Source organism: Silene latifolia, chromosome 4 (assembly GCF_048544455.1).
Source record: "Silene latifolia isolate original U9 population chromosome 4, ASM4854445v1, whole genome shotgun sequence".
Classification (NCBI taxonomy): domain Eukaryota; kingdom Viridiplantae; phylum Streptophyta; class Magnoliopsida; order Caryophyllales; family Caryophyllaceae; genus Silene; species Silene latifolia.
In genome coordinates, this window is record NC_133529.1 from 22,090,585 (window position 1) to 22,107,429 (window position 16,845).

The window sequence follows — 16,845 nt, forward strand, 5'->3', positions numbered from 1 at the left end:
ATTACTAAACATATTAAAATATTGAGTTTTTGAAATTAGAATAATTTGCTTTTGTTTAATTCTCCAATTTTTATTACTGCTTTATTGCTTTTCTATTTCGAATCTAACCTTGTCGGCCTTTGTTTTTGTGCTTCTATTGAAAGAGAACCATTTATTTATGATTTATTACAACTTACAAGTAGACATCTGAGAGGACACAAATGAGGTTCTCATTTTTTACGGGTATATTTGTCACAAATCACAAATTTACGACGTGTCAAGTACTACTCATATTGGTAGATAAAACAAAAGCAGAGTGTCTAAGGAGTAACAATATGTTGACTTGTCTACCTACATGGATAATACTTGACCCGTTGTAAACTTATGGCGAACATATCCACCGCAAAGGAGACTTGATGACTGGTGATGGATAGGTATAACTGTATATGAGTAGTTTTCAGACACATGGGTGTGGCCTTGTGGGTACCAACATACCCTTCCAAAATTTAATCACTCATTTGTCCTTTGATGTGCACAGTGCACCCAATTTTATTCCGATCTACGAGGTTCTAAAGAACCCTCAAACTCAGCAAATAGTAACAGCAAAAAAAAAAATTGTCAAATGAAAGACAAATGAAACTTTTTGCTTTGCTCAAATGCACTGCAACAGTTACTTTCCCTATGTCGAAAACCCAGTCAGGCGCAACACAGACTGGGTCAGTCTGGCAAATTCAGACTGACCTACCCCCTGCAGCTTTGATACCATTTTATTCCGGCGGAACTTTCCAAGCGATCATAATACTCCTCAAAAAGAGAGAATAGACGCACTGCAAAACTACTACAACACGACATAATTTGACGACGCTTACAATGCAAAAGTGGAAAAAATGAAGCTGAACAAGCTAATGATGAGCATTGGTTTACAGTAGAAGAGAAGTGCTTTCACCAGAACTCCGGAAGCATTGGTTAATACTACTTTGTACACAGGTCAAAACTTAAGTCTATATCCCTACCTAGCAATCTAATTAACATTTGCTATATTCCACCATCTAAAATTAATCACAGGCAATTAAAATATAAACGTCAAGGGTATCAGCTCCGCAATAATTTAGTGCCGCATGCACATACTTTTGCAGGGTTGGGTAGATTTCAAGAGCTCAAAAAACAGACGTCATAACTAATAGGTTTCCCGTTTGCAAAGAAATCTGATTCCGCCTTAAAGAATGGGAAGGGATATTTTGCCTTCAGATGATGCGTTCACACACTCCACAGACAAATTTGTTAGATGGCAGCCGAGTGTCCCTTTCCACGAGGCATTTTCTTTGCTGATGCTGCCAAAAGAGAACAAATCATGTTAATAAAAGTGCCTGCAAATACAATGATCTGTAGATATGTCATTCTGGTAGAACAATGGTTGGGTCACTTTGGGTCAAATCGGGGAATTTTCGCTACAGATTTCTTTCATAAGTGATCATCAGGTCATTTCCTTTAAAACATGTTTATTTAGGTTTCTATCATGTGTGAAGAAATTTAAGTGCAATTTCAAATTAGTCATTTCGGATAAGGTGGTTGTGCGATTTCCTGTCAGGTCAATGTCCGGTTGAGTTAAGCTCAGGTCATATTTTAGTCATTCGTTCTGGTCTAACGTGGCCATGTGGGTCTCTAGTAAGGTCATTTTATACGGTCTGCTCAAAAGGTAAAATAGAGAGGGTGAATCCTTATGGTGTATGACACAAAATTAAAAATGGTGATATGGTACGGAGATGACATACGATCTTCAACGTCCTTCATCTGATAGTAGTGGGGAGCGATCTCAACCAGCCACTCGGGTTTAAGCTCAGTTACCTGCAATTTGTCAAAGTGAACAGTATCAGTAACCAAACAGAAGGCAGCAGGAGTTTCTTTCGTAGTCTCAGCTAGAAATCACTCCTAGCTACACATAGAAGACCAGAGAAAAGGTACCTGTCTCATGTACTCCTTTGTCGTCAAAACCAGTTCATGGTACACGACCCATCTTGGCAAGGGTTCCAACTGTTAAACAACAAACGCTCATTCATTTAAGAAGCAACATCAACCAGCCATGAGGTTCTTTTGTTACAAGTATAAAACAAGACTAATGACAAAAGAAATAGAAAAAGAACGTCACTCCATAACTATGTCAGATACTCCATACTAGTAGTTACACACTTATGAACATATAAAAATAATACTCCCGGTCATAAATGTGCAATAAAAATGAATTTGAACATCATCCAGTGATCATCTGCGAACTGCTATGTTATACAAAACATTTTGAATTATCACAATACTGCATTCCACTTGACACTCATTGTCGTATGGTCACTCATTGTCGTATGGTCAGAAGAGGTGTAACAAAGCTTTGCAAAAAAGTAAAATGCTAGGAGTATCTATCAACAGCCTAGGTAAACAATCACTTCTATTGCCTGCAAATCCTATAGTTCCAGATTCCTCTTAGCTCATAATCCTGGATTAATAATCAAGTTCTCATATAGTTATTTGGTTCATTTTCAGCGTCACACCATTATCAAAATCTCTAACACGTACAACGAGACTACAAATTAACATCAGTCTCCTCTCTACAGTACTAATTTTGACAAACAACATATCAATTCTGCTACCAATTACATGAACCATATATGATGCATAATTGATAATTCAAACTTTTGACTTTACTTTTAAGTTCTCATCAGACCAGTAAACAGCTTACCTGAGCTAGACCAGAGCTTGGATGAAGGTAAACAGTCTGAGGATGCTTGACTGTCCTATAAGACCCATTCTTCTGTAGCCTCGCAGAGTGAGGAAAGAAGCCTGATTCAAAGGCAGAAAGGTGTCAAACTAATGAAAGGCATTCTACAGGTTCACTATCTAAATTAAGATAGATAAGGAAGCCGTTCGTGCAAGAACCTGCTGTGATAGTCTTTTTAATTGCTTCTAAATCATTTAAGCTTGATGTAATTTCAATTTCAACCCTCTCCAAAAGCCCTTCTAGTTGGTCTCTGATATCCCTGGCCCGTTTCATGCTCCTGACCTAGAGTCCATTACAATAAAAAATATAGGATCGTAACGATTAATTAATTACGTATTTCCAATAGTCTAAAAGATAGATGGACTATTACACCTATGTAAACAAACGAAAAATAGAACTAAAGGATTTAATTATACCTGAACGTAATTCTCATAGCACCACATGCTACCAAAATCACATGACTTCCAATCATTGTATACCTAAGAAATTGGAAAGAACAAATAACAGCAGGACAGAAAAAATCAGTACATTTTAATAGTAGTACAAAGAAGTGAACAAAGCAGAAAAATCATACAGAAATATGTCCACTACACCTTAAGAAGTGCAATATGGTCCCCAACATTCCCCTCATGAAATCTCATCCTTGCAGTGTCTGCATGGACTTGTTTGTCCTTGGGACGATAGAAAATTGAACTTCCAATAGAAATCATGGCAGCAATGGTAATAATCTCATCTGAGCATTTGTATGTCTCTGATGCAACAATCATCTTTGACAACATGGGATCAAGGGGAAACTCTGCCATTCTTCTTCCAACTTTAGTCAACTCCCCGAGCTTATTTAAAGCTCCGAGAGCATACAACAACTCAAGGGCCTTCAGCAACGCTTCGGACGGCGGAGGGTCCATGAAATCAAAATTCAGTAGGTCATGGATTCCAAGGCTCTTGAGAGAAAGTACAACATTAGCCAGATTTGTTCGCTGAATTTCAGGCACGGTATTGTCTTCCAGATCATGATAATAATTGTATGCAGTATAAAGCCTAAAGCACTTTCCAGGGCCTGTTCGTCCAGATCGACCTGCACGTTGATTTGCCGATGCCTTAGAGATAGGAGTCACTAGTAGGGACTCCATACCAGTTCGAGGGTTATATGACTTCATTTTGACAAATCCTGGATCTATCACATATTTAATCCCGTCAATTGTTAGAGATGTCTCCGCAATATTTGTTGCCAACACAACCTTACGGGCCCCTTCTGGGGTAGGCTCAAAAATCTTTGCCTGCAAATCGGTCGGTAGATTGGCATAAATGGGGCATATAATCAGCTCGGCAATTTTTGTGCCGAGTCCCCTAGTCCTGTGCTTCAATATTTCCTCAGCTGTTTCAATCTCCTCTTGGCCAGTCAGAAAAATTAAAATGTCCCCAGGAGATTGTGTAACATGTATTTGCAATGTAGTAACAATTGCAGCATCCAGATAATCAGCCTCTGGTGCCTTTGTGTAGTGTATGTCAACAGGAAAACGTCTACCAGGAATCTTGAATATAGGGGCAACATCAAAATAGTCACTGAACTTTTCAGCATCGAGAGTAGCACTTGAAATAAGTAACTTCAAGTCTGGCCGGAAACGAGCAACATCCTACAGTATGGAACAACTGGAGTAAATACAAAGTCATAGAAGCGGGAAGATGGGAGCAGCGGGGAACTTTATTCCAAAAAGACCAACCATCAGCAACTATATTAAGATTAATAGACATGCAAGTGTGAAAGAAGCCTCTACGGGAAGTACATTGCAAGAGGAGTGGCCGAGTGGGATTCAAATCTCTGACCTATCGTCCACAGGCCCTTCTATATCACTAGGCCAAGACCTCATTAGAGCAAGTCCAATGGTTTAGCTAAGCTAGTGGCTAAACCATTGGAGATAGCCAAGTAGGATTGCTTGGGTTGAGCAACTAGCTTCATTAGGCTAGTAGCTTAAGCGGACCCACTAAAACCAACCAATAAGATATTTGTCGCTTAACATTTGATGTGGCAAAGGTAAGCTAGTTGCAACTGGCTTACCATTGGACTAGCTCTTAGAAGTTAGAAGCATAGAATTGAGATTTTGATTTTTCGAAAGATTGCACATACCTTAACCAAACCAAACAATATGTCTGTTGAGAGCGTCCTTTCGTGGGCCTCATCAACCATAATAACACTGAAATATTTGATTTATCAGATGAATGCATGAGCTCATATATTATCAGTACGAACGAAGTTCACAGGAAAGGGTAAGTTACCTGTAGCTAGCAAGGTCAGGCTCACCAAGGAATTCACGCAGAAGCATACCATCAGTCATATACTTAAGAATTGTCTTATCAGATGTGCAATCTTCAAATCGAATAGAATACCCAACCTGAAAAAACATCATATATTAAGTTATACTCGCATCATTTAGCCACATGGCAGAAGGTATTTTGACTATGTACTTGCATTTAAAAGTGATAATAATTCCACCATTAATCACGAAGCTAAGCCACTGAGAATTAACCACAAAGCTAAAAGCAACAAAAACACACAACACTCCAATTAACAATTACACTTGGCCTTGTATTTTTGTGTCCTACCACGAATCATGTTGACCCTCAGTTGGCACTAACTTAAAAAAACTACGCTACATGATTTGTGTAAAGTAAACTCATATATCAGAAAGTAATGCAAAATCCAAGAAAATATTAATAAGGTTACCTCATGACCCAGTTTCACACCCATTTCTTCGGAAACACGAGCAGAAACACTCATCGCAGCAACTCTTCGAGGTTGAGTACAACCAATCTGCAGCAGAATATTTATTAAACTCCCATTACATATAACGACACATGCCATGACGGTAACAGAGCTAGTAATGGACAGTGCGGTGCCATTTTCAACAATATGAACATTATGAAAAGCCAAGGTGGTGTTTTTTCCTGATGAATTGCCTAGCACTAGCCCAGGGGTTACAAGGAGACAGAAACGGAGAACTCAAGCAACACAAATTTCAGACATAAAACCTAATAACCATTATGGCCACTAGTGCTGTAATGGCAATTTGGCTGCCACAAACTATGTAATGCGAGCATAAGCTTTACATATGTCACAAACTCAACATCTGCAACAACCACAAGGTAATCTCAGTCCCCAGAATATGAAACTGCAGGAAACTTTCCACAAGCAATATAACTCGCATATCAGTACAATTATTAGCTGTTAAAAGAGATTGGGGTGACTCGTCACTGTGCGATTTCTCTTTAGGACTTTCAGACGGAAAAAGGGATCTATTAAACTTTAAACGTACATGCACACTTCAACTCTAATAGACCAAAACTACGACATACGTCCATACAAACGCCTGTATGGGGAAGCAGACAAATGAATATTTAATCCTCCCTGTCAACCACACAGGCGAAGCATGCCAACTGCCATGCACATTGACAAACAATGGAGAACAGTTCCATATAACATTACGGAGTAAATACAAAGCAACTGTTTCCATATGAAATTTCCCTTGCTTTTTTAAGGTTAGCGGCTGTCATATTATGCACTTACTCCAATGGCACAGCAGCTTCAGATCTGAAGTTGAACTCTTGACACAAAGATGCAATATCCGTAAAGTAAAATGATCGCTAACATTCAAGAAGGAGATAGTCGAGTAGTCAAACAATGCCACATGGATAATTCACTAAGATGTACCTCTCCAACCCACCCATGGACAAACGCAATATTAATTGTAGGGAGTGGGAAACCCGAAAGGGAGGACTGCTTAAAAATAATGATTCGTTAATTGTGTTGAGAACTAATAATAGCAATAATAAAATAATATAATAACCAAATTTTAAACAACCAGCAACCTTCACGATAAATACAATTAAGAAAATCAATGGTACTCTGCCAAAATGTAATACGCAAGCTGACAAGCATACTAGATAAGTCAATACACATAAGGAAACTGCTAAGATATATACAGCCACAACATCCTAAACTTAAACTAACAAGTGAGTCTTTATGTGCATCCCAAACTTCACCTCCGGCAATCTCATTGTAAAGAAGTGGCATAACTCACTGCCCCAGAGAAATTTTGAGTGCAAATATATATTCAACAACTTAATTCACAGGAGACGAATCAGATTTAAAGAGCATGTGCTCTGAGTATGTAAGAAGAAAGACCATACCTTGCCAACTTTTGTATATCCAGCTTCGTGAAGATACTGTGGTATCTGAGTTGTTTTCCCAGAACCAGTCTCCCCGACAATAATAAGGATCTATGATGAAGAAATAAATCATAAGCACAATACCTTCACCATAATAGCTCTAAGTCTTTAAAAGCTAAACAGCAACAAAGCCAGAAGAACCTGATGTGTCTCTACAGCTGTCAGCAACTGTTTTCGGTAAGGATAAATTGGCAGTGTTTTCCTGTCTTCCTGAATACAAGAGGAAGTATCAGCTAACAATCAGATAACAATGAGGTTCCATGCCCAATCAAAGCCATATCACTGCTGACAACTACTATAAGACATCTAAAAAGAAGACCCAATAACCATACAAAGTAACCACTTTAACAGAAGCATATATCTGTTGCAGATTGATATTGAAACACAGTAGTTAAACAGAAAGAAGATATGACGGGAATTATGAAGTACATAAAACCTTTTTTATGCAGCAAGAATATCATTTACTACACACACACACACAAACACATTACCGTTTCCTGTTCTACAAAAACCTTTGCCAATCTTATGCTAATCTGAATATCGTAGTTTGGTAAGCAGATTTTCAGACTGAATTTAGCAGAGAGCAGACATGGCAAAAAAAAACTGTTGTTTTCCAAAAGGATGAGAAGAAAAACAAGCAGAGAAGAGTAGAAGACAAACCTGGAGCTTCTCCAAAGCAGACTTTGCTTGGGATTCTTGCAGTGATTCGCTTGAAATCTTACCCTCAAACTGAACAAAACAAAGAGCGGTCAGGTTTTAATAGAGCAAAAGCCTCGGGTATCAATGGTAGAATAAGTGAAGTTGTAAATACTAAAAAGCCCAACATACATTGTCACCTTCCATCACAGATTGTCTGACAAAATCGATCTGATCTTCAAAGACATAGCTGAAGAGAATAGCAATGGGTATGTGGTAAGTCGAAAGTATATAAATGTGCATTAAAGCCAAAATCAACCACGAAAATCAACTCATACTCATAATCAGCTGCACTCTGCTTTTTGTCTTTAGAGCCAAATTTAAGAGTTGCTTTTCCTGCCAAAGAAGTTTCAAATTTCAATTAGAGGGACAGCAAAGCCAGATAGTATGTTCCCATGATAGAAATGAACCCCCAACCAACCATGCTAAGAAATGTATAATCCTAGATACAGGCCTACAGGAGTGAACAAAAATACTCTCTTTACCAATTAGGCCATCCGTTGATTGATATATTATGTTAAAGAGATATATAGCCATATAGGCACGTCAGCAGCATCTCAATCTCTTCTAGCCGATGTTTGGTTGGGCTTCTGATCTAACATTTTGGGTCAAGCGCCATTCATATATACTTGTATGCAAAACATAAAACGTAAACCAGGTTCAAATCACATTTAGGAAGATTCGAATACATCTATTACAACTATTATTTGCTATGTTATAATATATACATTTCTGATCAGCTCATACCAAGAAGTGTATGCCAGGTTGGACACGAGAGAAGGAGAGAAGGATATCTATAAACTAACTCGCATAAGAGACCGAAAGACGAGGGATATTGGGAGAGTTAGGTGTGTGAAAGATATGGACGACAGGTTCTGGTTCAGGATAACGAAATAAAGGCTAGATGGAGCTCTTACTTTGATACTTTATTCAATGGACATCAGGAGCAAGGTTTTGGGGATGTAGAAGTAACACCAAGCATGGCTAATCGGGAATTTGTGCGTAGAATACAAAAGAGTGAAGTTAGAAGGGCGTTAAGGAAGATGGGGTCCAAGAAAGCAGAGGGACCGGATGGTATATCCATAGAACTTTGGAGGTGCTTCGGGGAGAGAGGAATCGAATGGGTAACCATGCTCTTCAACAAGATTTGGAGGAGCAACAAGATGCCATCAGCTTGGAGGAGAAGCACTCTTGTCCCTTTGTACAAGAACAAAGGTGATGTTCAAGAGTGTTCCAATTATCGAGGAAATAAACTTATGAGTCATATGATGAAGTTATGGGAGCAGATAATCGAGCAAAGGCTTAGGAGATGTGTAAACATCTCGGATAACCAATTTGGATTTATGCCCGGAAGATCGACTATGAATGCGATTTTTATCATGAGACAGTTGATGGAACACCATCGGGACAAGAAGGACTTGCATATGGTTTTTATTGACTTGGAAAAGACATATGATAGGGTACCAAGAAAAGTGCTTTGGTGGGCTTTGGTGAGAAAGGGTGTGTCTCGAAAATATATTGACCTCATAAAGGACATGTATGAGGGGACTAGTGCAAGTGTTCGCACTAATGTTGGGAGAACGGAAGAATTTCCCATTATCATCGGGGTGCATCAAGGTTCCGCACTTAGTCCTTTTCTCTTTGTTATAGTTATGGATGAGTTGACAAGGGATATTCGGGATGACATCCCTTGGTGTATGATGTTTGCCGATGATATTGTGTTGATTGATGAGACGAAAGAGGGGGTGGAGAGAAAGTTGGAATTGTGGAGGCATACTTTAGACACTCGTGGATTTAGGCTAAGAAGGAGCAAGACGGAGTATTTGAGGTGTCAGTTCACTAAAGTGGCGGTAGGCGGAGAGTATTATTTTCGATGGGGATGTTGTTGAGGGGTCGGATTTTTTCAGATATCTAGGATCTATTATTCAAAAAGATTGGGAGTTAGATGGAGATGTGGCTCACAGAGTTAAAGCGGGATGGTTGAAATGGAAGAGTGCTTCAGGGTTTTTATGCGATAAAGATATGCCCCAAAGATTAAAGGGAAAATTTTATCCCACGGCAATTAGACATGCGTTACTTTACGGTTCCGAGTGTTGGGCTGTGAAACATTGTCACATTCAAAAGATGAGTGTGGCGGAGATGCGTATGTTAGAGATGGATGTGCGGACATACAAGGAAAGATCGATTAAGTAATGAGGTGATTCGGGAAAAGGTAAAAGTGGCGCCAATAGAGGACAAGATGATGGAAAATCGACTAAGATGGTTTGGCCATGTGAGAAGGAGACCTATGGAGGCACCCGTTAGGAGGCTCGAGACTTGGAGAACTGAAAAGATCCCTAGAGGTAGAGGGAGACCGAGACAGACATGGTTGAGAGTGATAGAGCACGATATGAGATTTCTGGGGCTCGAGGAGAGTATGGTGACGGAGAGGGCACAATGGAGGGAAAGGATACATGTGGATTTTTAGTATTTGATGTGTTTTTGACATATTTATTTAGTGTTTTTATTTAATTTTTAAAAAAAATTATTTGTTCTTCTCTCCTTTATTACACTTTTTTTACCAACCACTTTCTTATATATTTTACTTGGTTTACTTTAGGGCATTCAAGATCCTTAATTCTATTTCGGTTTTCAAATCGTTTTAATCTCTTCGCTCGATTTAAATTTGAAGTTTTTATAAAAGAAATCCGGAATTCGATTTTAAAACTTGTAAGTTTACCTTGGCTTTATATTACATTTTCGCTCTCCCTTTTGTGTTTCACTCTGTGTTACTCAGACACGGCGACACGTGTCGGCGCACACCGACACGTGTCGGCGTGTCTGACACGAAATTTTTGAAATTTTTGGACACACCGACACGGTCAACGGTGTGTCTTGACCGACATAATGGACACGACACGTCAAAAAAGCCCTGCAAATTTTTAATAAAGAAAAATAAAATATAAACAGTCAAATAAAAAAAATAACCCTATTAAAAAAGAAATAAATATAAAAAAGAAGATTGGTTAAGCACATGAGACTAGTACCCCACCATTGAATAAAAAAAAGAAGTAAATATGAAACATTAGCCTGACCCCAGTACCCCCACTATTGAATAAAAAAAGAATTTATTTGAGAGGAATAAATAAAGTAGAAGCCCAAAGCCCCAAATTCATTAAATTTTGAAACCCAACAAAATCAATCAAAGCAAAACCCTAATATTTGTAACACCCGGCGCCCCCTCTCGCCATAGATGAAGAAGTGTATCAACTTGCCAACATTGTTCATCAGAAACAAACTCATTCATAGAGAATAGTTCCATGTAAGTTGTCGAAGCCTTCACAGTGTCAGTGTCGTGTCCGGCATGGCTCTGTCGGACACGTGTCACGTGTTGTGTCGGCCGCCGTGTCGTGTCCGACACGCGACACGCCACCTGGCGGCCGTGTCGGAGTAACACAGGACTTTCACTTTTCCATTTTCTATTCGCATTTTGAGGTGTGCGTTCACCCAGGGACGGTTCTAAAAGATGATTCATGTCAGCCGACTCCAATTCATTTTGGGTTAAGGCTCTGATGTTGTTGTTGCTGATCAGCTCATACCACGACAGGTGAAAAGAAATTCACAAGTTGGGTGAGCTCTTGGTCAGTTCAATCCAGATCAGCTTACTTTTGTCAGCTGATTTTATTTCTCCTCTCTTAATAGCAAATAAAGATTTATGAGTCTCGCACCAACGTATTGACCTCATTTATTCTACAACTCACCATCTTTACTGTTGTAAAGCCACACACACACACACACACACACACACACACACAAAAAAGAATCTTTTAAATTCAATGCCAAAAATTCATGAGAATATACCAAATGCAAACACGAGAATAAACCACTTGCCACAACAAACAAAATTTATTTTATTAAATACAATGCCAAAAATTCTCTCTCTTTTAAATTCCTCTGTTGATATACCCACATAAGGGATATGGAATACCACATAAGGAAAACGTACCACTTAAAGACATGTAATCTTACCTATTTGATGTTGCTCCCATGCCTCTTGTTCGGCAAATGGATTCATCTTACCCCCAGATTCACCACCATCCCTGATAAATAAACAGGCAAGAGCGACATCAATTGCATTGAAAACACGTAAACTACTGTATAAGTATAACTACAATTTTTAACGGTTTTTTGTGAACTTGTAAACCAGAAATGCAATGACATCCCAAATAAAAAGTTTCAAAGGCAAACCTGTAACGCTGCATTGCCACAGCAAATCTTTTCTCTTGGTTTACACGGCCTTGATCATCATAGGCATCAGGCATTTTATACTGCATTTCAATAAACAGAAAGGGAAGTTCAAATAAATGCATGAACATATGATTAAATGTGATAAATCGGTAAACATAACCGAGATAAGAAAAAGAAAAATTATTTCCATTTGTCTCAAGAATTATGTAGCCGGTGTGAAACAAATAAACTAGTAAGGTTGAACGCTGTCAAGAGATCTTAACCATCATCCTCAAAGTTCATCGATGTCACAATTGTACTATCTACAACGCTATAAGTGTCAAACTCGTTGTAAGTAATAGACATGAACACCAATTTGTAGTTCCCTTCTACTTTTGAAAGATCATACACATAGTGTCATTCACTCATTCTTGATGAATGTAATGATTCAAAATGTCGATTCATGTTAGCCAACCCAAATCATTTTCGTCACAAGGCTCGGGTGTTGTTGTATACCCAAGTATAGTTGTTAACCACAAATTTTGAAAGTGCATGCCTGACGGGAAAATGGCAAAACAGACAGAGCATAGAGGGAAAGTGATGTTATGTAACAAGAACTTGAACTCGAAGGCAAGCTGTTGAGCACAAGAACTACTCATACTCACCTCACAATCAGACACCACATAAAACCAATCACAATTCAATACTCACCTCACCACCAGTCCACTGCTCAAGAACTACTCGTACTCAGCTCACCGTCAGACACCACATAAAAACCTTTCACAATTCAGTACTCACCTCACCATCAGTCATCAGATACCACAGAAACATCACAACCCCTTTTCTAAAACAGCAAGGAAAGGAACGGGAACAAAATAAAACTTAAACAGTAACAGCTCACTTTCAAGAAAACAAAAGAATTACCTCACTAATCTCACTGGCATCTTCAGCTTGTCGTTTACTGATAAGGTCCAAAATTTCCTTCTTGTACCTGTGATCAATATAGAAACCCAAACTCATGTTCAGAGTTTGCAGAAAGGATAGACTGACCAAGCAACACGAGGGAATCAAAGATATAAAATCCCCTATATACTAAGAGAGTAAGAATTCTCAAAAGTTTTCCTACAAAGTGCACCAGGTTAAGTAAGGAAACAATGATATTTTGTTTCATTATAATTTTTTCATCAAACTACTCTATAATTTTTTGTCAAACTCTAAACTATAATGTGTTATTTAAAATAACATTGGTAAAAATTGTAATCCACAAAATGCTAAATCTTTTCATTAACAATTTCATTATTAGAGAATGACATAATGTATACTTACTACGTATAAAGTAAAACTATAAACTATTATTATTATTAGTTTTGTGACAAAAAAAAAACTTCAGTAGAACATATTTTTAAAAAGTTTATAAAATGATTTTATTAGCTTAATGGTAAAAAAAAATATAATAGCATTACTATAAACATTTCTTATTCTTCAGGAGATTAATATATACACATTTCATGACATTACTAAATTCTCTTAATTAGTTTTGCAGTTTAATTTTTTTCTCAAATCAAAATATAATAAGGTGAAATATGAAAAAGTAATAAGCTACGGAGCATCAATTTAAAATACAAAAGTTATATGCTAAGAAAATTAAAACTCTATATATATATACCATGCATGTGTTGCACGGGGCCTATACTAGTTAATCAACAGTCACTTAAAAAATTGCCATCAAACCAACAGTCCAACACATACCAAAAATAAATTAAGGAACAAAGAGGTAAACATCTATTATTAACGGCAATAACTCTATTGAAGAGCCAAAAGTAAGTAACTACTCAAAAAAAAAAAGCAATTACTCCCTCCAATACACACCAAACTACACTTGGTGTACAAATATGAGAAGATAATTCTGAAATATGGGTAGTTTGGTGTAGATTAGAGAAAATACTAGAGAACAAGATCACAGATAAAGAAATGGTTATAACAGAAAAGCCGATACAGAGAGAGGTCCAAGATATCCACTGACATAAAGACGCAGAACAAGATAGGTCTCCTAACATGAGATAAGTACTCATAGGAGATATAGGAAAATAGACATTTGAAATGTGTCACCTGTATTCACGACGTTCTGCTTCTGTCAAATCAACGTTGTCAAACAGATACTCCTCATCTATTACTTCATCTCTGCACGAAACAAATTATATATAAGAATCAACCCTCAATGACCAAGAACGCTTGCTTTGCTCAAGAATACCAGGCTATGCATGAGAGCAAAACAAAAGCAAGTCCTGCCGCTTGCGTGCATACCTGAGTTGATCCACTTTCTGTCCCTCTCTTTTCTTCAAGTATTCTTGTCTTGAAACTTTCCTGGAGCAGAAATATACAAGAATTGTATAAAACATGCTGATCGAGGCTAAAATATATATCATTTTTTAGTAACTCCGAGATCAGCAAGCTCCACATGAGCATACCTCAACTAGTACAGATAATAGCCTACAAGCATTTGCTCCATATCATAGTTCATACAAGTATCAAGCAAAAGAACGCAAATAAACACGGCAGAAATGGATAACCAAAAAAGGGAGGGGGGGAGATAAATCGAACTTTCAATTGGAAAGCGCACACCCAACCAAGGCTAGAAATGCGATGTTGTGCACGCATTGCTCCTAAAAAATCAACCAGGCTTCTAAGTGAGGTGCCTTTGGACGCAAACAATTCATGGAGTCCTCATTACAGATTGACCGGACTTTGCTTGATAATAACAAATATCCTTCTAGCAAAAATCGCCGTTCCCCTTACAAAACTCAGTTTCCATAAATTTAAGTATATTTCTTGTCATGTGGGGAAAAGTTCACTCTCGTAAAACCAGGAGCTTGCAAAAATCTGCTACTCCACAATGGCAGGGCACTCATAACTTATCTCTGATATTGAAATTTCCACAACGATACTGTTGTTCTCGAAACTTATGAAGAATCACTGAGACTTTAATTCACATAAGATTCAATAGTAAATGTTTAATTCTCACTGAGTAACAAGAATGCAAAAGTGGTACCAGCAAAAGCATGAGGGACAATTTGCTTTTTTCACGTGATCATACAGCATTCAAGGTGGCATTTGGTACCTCCGAAATTGAAACTTCATTGAAATTAAGAATGGGGCCATGAAAACATTGAATGCAACTTTATCCATGATAGATGTGATTATGCAAACCATGAGTGGGCCACACATCTTATTTCAGCAGATCAGTTCCCCAGTGAAACAAATTATCTCTAGTACGTTAAAAATTATTAAAGAACTATAGATTGCCTCTCTATTCCAATCTATTAAATTGCTATACATAAATGCTGATACTCTGCACCTCTTATCCTGGTTCTTAGAGGATTTCCTACATGTTACCGTCTTGGGTAAAGCAAAGAAGGGAAGATGTAAGATGAGCAAACATTAGTTCAAAATTCAGCCAACAAGGGGAACGATACAATGATACACATTCCCACTTCCCTCAAAAATAGTTTTTCAGCCATATTTCACAGAACCATATCAATACTTGTATATTCACCAGTACGAATGTCAATAACAACATATCACTAAATAATGTTTACCAGAAAAGATATTCATTTTAGTTCAAGGCCAAAGAGAGAGCAAGCAACACGAGAACAGAGAAAGGTTAACAAAGAAACTAAAAGAGTTTCAACTGAAAACTTTCAATCAATTAGGAAAGGTAGACACTTCTTACATAAGACTGAAATCAGCATAATTTCACATACATGCCCAAATAAATGCCTACAGTGAGTACAATAACATGATATGCTAGAGCCAAAATTAGGCAAGAAAAAACCTTAATTCTCTGGTATCATCTTGCTCCAGGGCATTAGATCTACGAATTGCGTCATCTGCATTAAGATACCATACAAACCATAAATAAACACTACAAGTCAAGATTGTTCTTGAGATTTTAAGTGTTTTCTTTCAGGAAAAAAAAAAATGTGCACTCTTTATGACATACCGATCTCCTTCTTCGACAATTTTGGCTCCGTCAACTACATATATAAAACCATTGCAATTAGCATAAGCAAGGAGTAATAGCACAATACTGAGAGAGAACTTTACAAAGGATCAAATCTATGCAAGGACTATTATGCAAATTTGTTCCGTGAACTACAAATAAAACCATTGCAATTAGCATAGCGAAGACAAGAATGTAATAGCAGAATACCAAGAGAGAAGTTTACAAAGGATCAAATACTAAGCAAGGAGCCAAGGACTATCGTGCAAGCATATTGATGGCATCATGTCAAAAGCCTTTGAACATAAAAACAAGATATGGCTATACAAGTGGACCAAACAAGGCTATTATTGAAGTAACTATGTTACAAGAATAAGAAATTCCCCATCATCTTGCATACTTCCTCTTTAACATGTTCTTCCCATTTGACTTTTTGCGATCTTCTAGATGATACTTCGGACTTTTTTTTGCTTTCTTATATTAGTTTTTTGTCAAAAATATAACTTTGTGAAACTTTTTCTATAACAAATGTAAATATCGTATCATATCCTAATGTTATATACTTTTGTACATATAGGTCAAAGTTTCAAAGTTTGAACTTAAAACAGTCAAATGGGAAGAACACAACATTATGGAGGAAGTACTAATCTGTACTAAAGAAATAAATTAGACCTTTAACATTTTAAAAATCAAGAAAGAGCATGAATTGCTGGAGTAAATACTGGGTTTCCAGCGTAAGATGTGTATATATGCATCTTGACATCAGCACAATGAAGCCCTTGCAAGCTAAATTCTAGATTAATAATGCTACTAGAAAGGCCAATGTTTTATCACTAAAATATCAACAGTACAAGTTCTCTTCACAAATTTGCAGGAATTATAGATTATCTGAAAAATATTTTATCACTAAAACAGCTACGGTAAAACTTATTCACAAATCTTGTGTCAAAATGGCCAAATATGCTTTAGTGAA

At 37.5% G+C, this 16,845-nt stretch overlaps 1 protein-coding gene across 4 annotated transcripts in view; it reads right to left on the bottom strand.

Moving 5' to 3' along the window:
* Positions 1-858: 858 nt before the first annotated feature.
* Positions 859-16,845, bottom strand: part of LOC141653233 (pre-mRNA-splicing factor ATP-dependent RNA helicase DEAH1-like) — a 221,466-nt gene continuing 205,479 nt past the window's right edge. For 2 of the 4 annotated variants that reach the window (XM_074460928.1, XM_074460930.1), the window contains exons 7-28: positions 15,873-15,906; positions 15,705-15,759; positions 14,177-14,236; positions 13,982-14,053; positions 12,797-12,863; positions 11,894-11,973; positions 11,675-11,745; positions 7,945-8,002; positions 7,799-7,856; positions 7,631-7,699; positions 7,112-7,180; positions 6,932-7,021; positions 5,469-5,555; positions 5,021-5,136; positions 4,872-4,938; positions 3,340-4,380; positions 3,163-3,225; positions 2,905-3,028; positions 2,708-2,808; positions 1,942-2,010; positions 1,752-1,824; positions 859-1,310 (exon numbers count right to left, since the gene is read on the bottom strand). In XM_074460928.1, the coding sequence (XP_074317029.1) occupies positions 1,261-1,310; positions 1,752-1,824; positions 1,942-2,010; positions 2,708-2,808; positions 2,905-3,028; positions 3,163-3,225; positions 3,340-4,380; positions 4,872-4,938; positions 5,021-5,136; positions 5,469-5,555; positions 6,932-7,021; positions 7,112-7,180; positions 7,631-7,699; positions 7,799-7,856; positions 7,945-8,002; positions 11,675-11,745; positions 11,894-11,973; positions 12,797-12,863; positions 13,982-14,053; positions 14,177-14,236; positions 15,705-15,759; positions 15,873-15,906 (2,574 nt within the window). In that variant the 3' untranslated portion in view covers positions 859-1,260. The remainder of the gene's footprint in view (positions 1,311-1,751; positions 1,825-1,941; positions 2,011-2,707; positions 2,809-2,904; positions 3,029-3,162; positions 3,226-3,339; positions 4,381-4,871; positions 4,939-5,020; positions 5,137-5,468; positions 5,556-6,931; positions 7,022-7,111; positions 7,181-7,630; positions 7,700-7,798; positions 7,857-7,944; positions 8,003-11,674; positions 11,746-11,893; positions 11,974-12,796; positions 12,864-13,981; positions 14,054-14,176; positions 14,237-15,704; positions 15,760-15,872; positions 15,907-16,845) is intronic. The other 2 variants (XM_074460931.1, XM_074460929.1) reach the window with 2 other exon arrangements.